At 54.6% G+C, this 9,316-nt stretch overlaps 1 protein-coding gene across 1 annotated transcript; it reads right to left on the minus strand.

Moving 5' to 3' along the window:
• Positions 1-225: 225 nt before the first annotated feature.
• Positions 226-6,042, minus strand: SMTNL1 (smoothelin like 1). The gene is made up of 7 exons (XM_037838399.1): positions 5,344-6,042; positions 5,015-5,147; positions 4,859-4,910; positions 3,618-3,776; positions 3,352-3,466; positions 3,009-3,160; positions 226-384 (listed from the first exon to the last, which is right to left on the minus strand). The coding sequence occupies exons 1-7, from the start codon at positions 6,040-6,042 to the stop codon at positions 240-242; spliced, it is 1,455 nt and encodes a 484-aa protein (XP_037694327.1). The 3' UTR covers positions 226-239.
• Positions 6,043-9,316: the final 3,274 nt, after the last annotated feature.

Raw genomic sequence — 9,316 nt, forward strand, 5'->3', positions numbered from 1 at the left:
CTCCTGCAGCTGGGATTTATTATTCCATACTCATACTGGTTTCTGGGCAGGGTATGGAGGGAGCACTGAGGGGCAGACAGGATTTTACAAAAGTACTTTTAATGCAGTTAACACTGATGCCACCAGCCCTTCCCCAAGTGCCAGCTCTGCTCCTTCCCTGGAGCAGAAGTGAGCCTCGGGGCCGTGGGCCAGTCAGCTGGGCACTCTTGCCCCCTCTGCCCACAGGGATGGTCAGCTCCTCATTTCTTCTTTGTCTTCACCAGTCCCTTCTGCACAAGGCTGCGGTATAGCTCCTGGATGTAGGTGTAGACGCACTTGGAGTCAGGCACCGCCAGGCGCACCATGTCATCCACCTCCAGCAGCTGGGCACAGTCAGCCAGTTTTCTGAGGAGAGGGGATGGGGTAAGGAACAGAGGGCCAAAGGTAAAGGATGTCGGAGCCCAGGGAAGGGGTGGGAGCAGCCCAGTGAGGACAAAGCCCATAGAATCATGTATGTCAGAGCTGGGAGATCATCTGGGCCAGATGACATAACTGAGTTCCCCACAGAGTCAACACTCACACCCGGCTTGGTCTGACTCCAAAGCCCGTGTCCTCATTGCACTGTCCATCCTCACATGGGAGCAGGACCATCTGGTCTCAAGTCTATGTCAGCCCACCCCTTCCACGAGCAGGTAGATCTGTCCTCTGGACCCAGGAAGCCCCTGTTAGGTCAAGCCCTTCAGGAAAAATTTTAAGGACACCCAGTCCTAGCCAGAGGGCTGGCTTGCTGCATAGCATGTCTAGGGTTTCTTTCATTCACTCAGCCCACACATATTTATTGAGGTCCTACTATGGGCCAGGTACTCCTGTAGGCTCTGGGAATTCAGCAGGGAACAAAACCAAAATTTCCCCACCTTCTTGCACTGACATTCCCATGGCAGGAGACAGCAAACAAATCCATGAAATAGATGATGCATGATGGTGAGAGATGCTATGGCGAAAAATAAGGCAGGGAACAGAGACAGGGGGTGCCAGGGTTTGCCCCTGTGTTAAAGAGGGGGGCTGCTGTTTTTAAATAGGCTGCTTAGGGAAGGCCTCTTAAGAGAGAGGCTTGTGTGCATGCCTAGAAAAGGGTTCCAGGCAGCCTGAATGGCACGTGCAAAGGCCCTGAGGCAGGAGTGCTTGGCGTGTCTGAGGAACTGCATAAGCTTGGAAGCAAGTCCCCTTTTCTCTGCCTAATGGAAGTCCTCCCAGCTGCCCTTTGGGACCGCTTGCTACTCCTGGCTTTGCTGAGGCCAGTAACCTGCACTGACTGCTGTTGGCGCCTCACTTCCAGGTGCCCGGTGCTGTATCAGGTGCTTCCCCGTGATTGGTCTCATTTGCTCCTCCCCTCCGTCCTCAACTGGCAGAAGAGGAACTGGAGACTCAGAGCAGTTTGGCGATTTGCCCAAGGTTGAAGTGAGTGACGTAGCCAGGGCTCAACCCCATGCCTGCCTGCTGCCTCTGGCCCCCTCCCTCTGAAGCGAGGGCTCAGCAGCCGTGGGTGCTGGCAGTAGACGAAACCAGGGCCCCAACCGAAAGTGAAGCTCCCGGTTAGAGCTCTGAGGGAAGAGCAGGAGGGTGTGCAGCTCCGCCCTGGCCCGGGGCATCAGTTTGTGGGCACGGGGTCCTGTCCTCCTCCCTTCAGCCACCTTGCCTCTGGTTCCAAGCCACGGAAGGCGGATGGAATCCTCAGGCCACAGGCTGGCATCAGGCAGGCGACAGGGAGGAGGTGGTGGGGATGCTTGGGATGGAGGGTGGAGAGTGGAAGTTAAGGTGCCTGAGTTTGAAGGCTGACCCTTCCTTCCTGTCTCTCTGACCCTCGGCAGCTGACCTAACCTCTCTGGAAGGCCCCAGATCATAGGGATTGGTGTGAAGATTAAGTGTGAAAAGTCAGGGGGCTCTCTGTTACAGCCACCCCACCCAACTGCCCCATTCCAGAACTCTCCTCTGATTCCTAAGGGTCCCGGGATAAGAGGTGGGAGCAGGCAGTGCTAGAGATCCCGCTGGGCTCGGCCAACTGTGCTGCTGGTGGGAGCCCTCCCCACTGCCCAGTGTCTGTGGGAATGAAGGTTTTGCCTCTCCCGTGTCGGGGATGGGACACCCACTGCGCTCAAGAGCTGAGATTGCTGCGGAGAAGGTGTGCGCCTGGGACGAGCTGCAGGCCTCCAGGGGTCCTGCATCCTCTGGGGGTGCTCCCCAGTGGGTAGAGATGGAGGCCTCTGGCCCAAACAGGCTCTCCCTCTGCCACCATCCCTGGCAGCCACACCTTTGCCTCTCAGTCTCTTTCCTTGGGCCAGAGATCCAGGAGGAAGGGAAAACCCCACACTCTTCCTCACATGCCTCCTTTCCACTACCACCCCTTTCTCCAGTCAACCACCAGCTCCCGACACCGGCTGGGTGGGCCTCAGCAACATCGCCCCCTTCAGGCTTTACTGTGAATAACCATTAATCATAATAAGTGATGTCATTCGTTACAATAACAGCAACTAAGTTTGTTTTAAGTGCTTACTATGGGTTAGGTATTTGTTACAGGGGCTTTCTTAACCCTATGATAGAGGAAACATCATCTCCATTTTAGAGATTAGAATATGGAGGCCCAGAGAGGTAAAACAGCCTAAGATCCCACAGCTAACAAACAGCAGAGTCAGAATCTGACCCCAAATCTCTGCACCTCCCTATCTAAAACAGCAGGCCTGCCTCTCCCCCATGCCTGACCCTGCCTTATTTTTCTTTATAGCACCTGCCATTATATCTCATCTGGGGGGTGACGGGGGGAGCTGTTTCTCCCTTTAGAATGGAAGCCACAGGCGAGCCGGGATTTGTCTGTTTCACACCACGGGGCCTGTGCCTGGGGCTCAAAACCATTTCCTGGAGAAATGAATGAACGGTCACAGCACCAGTCTGACTGCACCACTCTGTGAAACCAGTGCTGGGCTGAGGAAGCCCCCGAGCTCCCACCCGGCCGGGCCCTGCCACGGCCAACTTACTCTGCAGTGGAGAAGGCCAGGGTGAAGTTGTGCCGGCGCTGCTTGGGATCCAGCTCAGCGTAGTCAAAGGCGTCCGGGAAGAACTTGTGGATGAGGGCGCAGAAGGCCATGCCGCTGCTCCAGCTCGAGGAGAAGTTCTGGATGTCCACATGCTGCGGGTGACGTTGGGTGGGGGGTGGGGGATCACAAGGAGCCCTCATGAACCTCTGGCCGGAGGGTCTGGGCTCACGGCCATCCAGATCAGCCTCCCACCCTCTGGTGCACAGCCCAGACCCTCCCCAGCACTGCCATCCTGGGGAAGGGGTCCCTGCCCCTCCCACACCAGGGGTCCCTGGCTGCCCACCTCGTATTTTCTGGTCATGGCCCGGCACCACTCCAACAGCATGTTCTTGACGCCGCCAACGGCTGCCCCAGCAGCTGTAGGGTTCCGGAACAAGGCCGTGGGGCCTGAGGCTGCCCTGTGAGGAGAGGGGTGGCGAGGGGGGAGCCCCAGCCCCCAGCTGTCATCATCCCGCCTTGGCCTGGCTCTTCCCAACTCCCCTCTGGCCTCTTCACTCAGCCCCCACCCACCCTGTCACCCCCGCCATGGCTCCTCGCCTTTCGCCCTACCCGCCAAACTTGTCCACAATGGCTTTGCGGTTCTGGGCACGGGGTCCCCGGGGCCGGCTGGGAGCTGGCACTCTCCGCTCTGGAGCCTTCTCCTTCTTCTTCTCCTCTATGGAAGGGGTCTCCGTGGGACTCTGGGCCACATCACTGGGAGAAGACTCACTGCATGGAGAAGGGTGAGAGGGCTAGGAGCAGCTGCTGCAGGGGACAGGCAGGTGGGTTTAGGCCCAGCAGGCTAAAGGGACGTGTGTGACTGTGGCCCCTATTTTGGGTGGTGCATATTTATTCCGTGCCCAGCCCTAGGAGTGGGCAGTGGAGGAATAATGAGGCCCAGTCCTACCTCTAGGAGTGTGGTGTGGATATGAGGACCAAACTAAGAGATGAGTCTTTGTGCAACCTGAGTTTGAATCCTGGCTTTGCCTTTTATTTGCTATGTGATCTTGGGGCTGTCACATCACTTCTCCGAGTCTCAGCCTCCTCATCTGTAAAATGGGGACAAGAACACCCTACCAGGTGGTTCTAAGGCCTGGGAGAGAAGGTGAATGTGAAGCACCCAGCATGGGCCTGCTGCATAGTGTGTGAGCGCTCACTGAATGGCCACTGGTTCACTCTCCCTAAGACAGTAAATGACAAGAAGATGGATTTCAACTTGGTGTAAAGGAAGTTTCTATCCTTCCTTGGTGTAAATGAAGGATAGAATGATGCATGACTGAAGTTGTGCATCGTTTTATCCAGCACTTCCCAGGCACCAGGCACCGTGCTCGGTGCTCTGCACACACTACTACATCATGTAGTCCTCGCAGTGATCCTCTGATGTAGGTACAGCGACTGGGCCAATTCACAGATGAGAAGACATTAGGTGACATGGCCAAGGTCACACAGCTGGCAAGGGACAGAGCCAGTGCCCAAACACAGGCTTTGTGATCAGGCTTGCATGGATGATGCTGACACCATGGAAATGTGCTGAGCTGCAAGATAAGGAGCTCCCGTGAAGAGCTGTCGGGGATGCTGAAGAGCAGACTTCAGCACTGGAGCAGAGGGGCCAGGTGCCTGCCGCTCTCCCTTCTACCTCCGCCTCCTTTGGTTTCCTGGACTCAACCCTGGGAGTCGGGTCTGGGTGCCAGGAATCCAGGGATATCTCAAGACCAGGGGCTGGGGGAAGCCCAGGCTGCGATGGATAGTAGACTCTGAAGGGAGCAGGTGGCAGGGGGAGCTGGAGCAGGAGCCCTGGAGGTTGACATTACCTGACAGAAGGACTGGTCTGTCCGGAAGTTGCAGCATCTGGACCTACCTCATCTGGAGGAAAGAAACGTGGGAGGGAGGCTGGGGCTGCGTATGATGGGCTCCCTGCATCCTCACCCTTCCTTATCCTTCCCGTGGGCCCCTGGGCTCTCACTCACCTGGGCTGAGGCTGTGGCCTTCCTCCGTGGGGCTCTCAGGCCACTCCTCGGGGGAGCTGGGAACCACCACTTCCCCTTCCTGTGGCTCTCTCTCAACCCCCTGGTCCTGCTCTTCATTGGCACCGCCTGCCTCCTGGAACACACACGATCTTTATGGGCTCACGAGTAACACAAGCACCCTTGTGATGTCTTCAGTGCTGTGTCCCTTGTCCCCTCCTTCTCCACCCCAGTTTCCTGATGTCAAGGGGGGAAGACTGGACTTTCTCAAGGAAATAAGGCAGAGAGAATTTGCTTCCCCCTCCCGCCCCCCAGGGAGCAGGAGACCTCACTCCCTCCAGACTTTCTTGGGGGGCCTCTAGCTTCCTCTCCTCTGCCTCACTCACCACCTCCTCCTTTGCATCACTTTCAGCCTCTTCTTTCCCATCAGCCTCCTTAGGTTCAGCTTTAGCCTCGTCTCTCACAATGGCCTTCTGAGATTCAGTCTTGGCCTCTTCCACACCAGTCTTCTCCTTGGGTTCAGCCTTGGCCTCGTCATTCGCAGTGGCTTTTTCCCCAGCTCCAGGCTCAGCCTTCTGCTTATCAGAGGCCAATGTGGTTTCCTCTTTTCCCTCAGCTTCCTTGGGTTCAGATTTGGTCTCTTCTTTCCCGTCAGCTTTCTCCTGAGAGGCCACTGCAGTCTTTTCCTTCCCATCATCCTTTATAAGCTCGGCTTTGGCCTCACCTTTCCCACCAGCCTCCTCTTTGGATTCTGCCTTGGCCTCACCTTTCCCACCGGCCTCCTCTTTGGATTCCGCCTTGGCCTCATCTAACTCATTTGCTTTGCCCTGGAGTTCATCCAAAATGCCGTCTTCAGCTGGTACGTCTTCCTGCTTTCCCGTCCCATCTGGAGGCCCCTCTTTGATGGTCTTCCCAGCTGGGCCCTTGGCCTCCCCCTCTGCAGAGTCTCCACCTCCCAGCGTCCCGGGGTGCTCTGTGGTTGGGGAGACAGTGTTCCCCTGCTCAGAGGGCTTCCCTTCCTTCTGCTCCATCTCTGGAAAGAGAAGACAAGTGTGTCTGGGTATGCCTGCATTCTCCCTGCATGTGTGAGGGCTCTGCCCTCAGAGGCCACTGGCCTGGGAATCAGGGGACCTGGACTTCAGTCCCGGCTCCTCCACCACTTGGCCCTGTGACCTGAGCCTCCACTTCTCCTGGTAGAATGAAGGCAGCGAGACCTGGTTCCCAAAGGCGGGATGGCTTGACGCTGGAGACTGTTCACCTCAAGGCCCGCTTTTGGCCATGGCCATGGCTTTAAGGAACCTTGGGCCACATGATGCCTTTTCGATGATTTTACATTCCTTTTGATTAAACCAACCAGAAGGCCCGAGTTTTGATACTTGCATGCCTGTAACTCCTGTGGAGCAATTGCTACTCTCCTCTTTTGATGGAGAGAGCAAGCCTCAGGCTCAGAGCCTAAAGCAGGCAGGAGAATCTAGAGAGAATTTAATAACACTGTTTTGTTTCCATTATGTTTATTTTTATAGTTACCTTCTATTTCTGGCAAGTGATACCGAGTTTCCTTTTCCGATAGTGATATAAAGGGTCTTTTAAAAATATGTTTATTGAATTCAAGAATAAGTTAATTCAAGGGAAAACATTCAGGAAATTAGAGAGCAGGTGGTACAGATGTAGCTAACTGGTGGAGCTGGCATAAAAACACCTGAAATTTGGGAAACCCTGGACCAGCTGGTCTCTGGGCCTCTGCCAGCTCTGCCAGCCTGTGGTTCTCAGAAACAGGGGGCCTGGGCAGGGAAGAGTTTCCTTTGGTGAAGAATATAAATGTACTCTCCGTAACCTTTGCAGAGAAACCTGACCCTCCAAGTGCCCAAAGAGAGAGGGAGGGAGATTATGACACCTTAACATGGGGTTTCCTATTCAAGTACTGTATATACTGTAGCTCTACAAAAACAGGTGTGTGTGTGGGGGGTGCGGGGAGCTCGGGATGGGGGGGGCACTGCAGACTCTTCTCCTTCCTCCCCCTGCCCTCCTTGGGAGGTATGGTTACAAAGAAAACAGTTCCCAAATACGGATCAGGGTGTGACTCAAGCTGGAAGAGTAGTGGACACCCTTGTCACTGGCTAAAAATACCTCCTGCCCTTGGCAGTGCCATCTTTCTTGGTGACAGTACCCAGGGCACTTGGGTAATTGGGACAGAGGAAGGGAGGCAGGTAGACAGGCAGGCAAGGGACAGGGCTCTGTTCCTGCCACCTCTCGGGTCCTGGGGTCCCTGCATTCTGTTCTCCCACTGTCTCCTAGAAAACTCTCTGGGGTTTGTGAGGATGCTCACACTGACCTCCAGTTCCACCTGTTGCCAGCCGTGTGTTAAAGTAAGAGAAAATAAAATCAGCCCGGGGGATGGGAACTTATCAGCGGGGAGCAGGAGGCGTTGGAGCTGGCCTTGACCATCATCTCCGGCTCACTTGCTCTGAGATCTGACCAAGTCCCTTTGTCTCTCTGGGCCTCAGTTTCCACCAACGATGTCAGGGCTGCTCTAGACATGAATAAGGATGAACAGTATTCTCTGGCCAAGTCTGTTCCAGAAACAGTCTACTCTTTTCCCTCTTAGAGATTCACAAGTTCCTTAGCACTTAAAAGGATTTTTAGAAACCCCACGGTAAAGACACCTGCTTAACTTTGCTTAAATCATTGTTTCCAAAACCTATTTAGCTATTGATCTCTCTCCCTTTGCTTTATTCTCCATTTTATATGTATTCTTCCTGTGGAGCATCTGCTGCCCTTCTGAGCGACACCCTGTTTGGCAGAAGAGAGCATGGGAAACGCAGCTCTCCGTGACCCACGCGCTCTCCTTCCCTTTCTGCTCTGCCCTCTTGTTTGGCATTTGGTAGGGAGCAGTGGTGGAAATTCTGGAGTCTTATCCTGCCTGCTGTGGACACACAGCTCCCACTGTTCACTAACTGTGGGAGCTGGAACAAGTTACCTAACCTCTCTGTTGTTTGTGTTTTGATTTCCGCTCTTATAAAATGGTGATACAAGTAGGTCCCACCCCACGGGACTGGCGGAGGATTAAGGCAGCTAATGCATAGAAAGTATTCAGAGGAGTGCCTGGCACAGAGGAAGTGCTGGTTCCCTGTCCCAGGGTAAGCTCCTGATCTGGCCTCAAGGACATTTTGTTCGTGAGACAAGGCAGAGAGAACTGAATGCCAATAAGATGATGACAAACCCTTTTAAAACTCCAAAAGTGTGGCAGTTATTGACTAGAACACAGCTGGGTACTCCAACCATCTTTCTCTCTCCTAAATTTCTGTCCACCTTATACACCACACCCTTTGGGTGGTAGAGGAGAAGGGGCAGGAACACACACACGCTCTCTCTCTTTCTCAGCCATTCTGTGTGCACATCACCTCAGCTTTCCACCCTCCAGGCTTGTCATAAATAGACAAGGAGTGAAGAAACTCAGAATGGTGAGAAACCAGGCTGACGCCACCAACCCAAGCACAAACAGTCCCATGGTGATGTGCAGTGTGCACTGCTGTATCTGCTTTGCCTTGGTCATTCCTTTCTCAAACTCCTTGGAATACATGTTATTTGCCCCATTTGACAGATTAGAAATCTGAGGCTCAAGCAGTCTAAGTCCCTTCACCAAAGTCCTAGGACAATTAAATGACCAAACCACACCTAGAACCCAGGATGCCAGACTCCCAGTCCAGTGCTCACACCAAAAATGCTGCCCCGACCAGCTCGTCATCAGCCCAGTGGCCCCTCAAAGGCCCCAGCCCAAAGCGAGGGGCTCCCCACCAGTGGGGGGCAGGGCAGTCAGACGTGTGGAGGAGTTCAGCTCTCTTATAAGCACACATGAGGCTCTTGATGAAAGTTTCTCCACCCCCTCTCTTTCCTTTCTTACTCCCCACTTTCCTTCCTCCTTACTTCCCCAGGAAGCCTCGGTACCATCCCTGCTTTGTGTCCAATGCCGCACTGCAGATGGCTCCCCTTCCCTCTTCCCATTTTTCTTGGCAGTCCTGGGGGAAAAGAACCCTGGAACCCAAGTTCCAAGCCCCAAGACGTCGAGGCCATGCTTTGTGGTTCTGTCACTGCGTCCACAACCCCCTGCCACCCTCTCTGGCTTCCGGGGTTCCATCACCCCCAAACCCAGCCAGGGACCCTCCCTTGCAGAGGCCATTCTCAGATGTTTGGAGAGTCTGCCTCCGAACCCAACTGGACTAGTGAGACTCCCAGGGCTCCCTCCCTCCCGTCCTTCATGGATGGCCACCTGCAGGCCACCCTGAGGTGATCTTAAGTTTGCCCAGC

This window comes from Choloepus didactylus, chromosome 6 (assembly GCF_015220235.1).
Source record: "Choloepus didactylus isolate mChoDid1 chromosome 6, mChoDid1.pri, whole genome shotgun sequence".
Lineage (NCBI taxonomy): Eukaryota > Metazoa > Chordata > Mammalia > Pilosa > Megalonychidae > Choloepus > Choloepus didactylus.

What these genes read in the sequence shown, in the direction of transcription:
- SMTNL1 (XM_037838399.1), bottom strand. Translation starts at nt 6,042, where the DNA reads ATGGAGCAGAAGGAAGGGAAGCCCTCTGAGCAGGGGAACACTGTCTCC. An exon ending in CCCAAGAAAGTCTGGAGGGA is followed by an intron (nt 5,148 to 5,343) that starts GTGAGGTCTCCT and finishes TGTGTGTTCCAG; the next exon opens with GAGGCAGGCGGTGCCAATGA. An exon ending in CAGACCAGTCCTTCTGTCAG is followed by an intron (nt 3,777 to 4,858) that starts GTAATGTCAACC and finishes TTCTCCATGCAG; the next exon opens with TGAGTCTTCTCCCAGTGATG.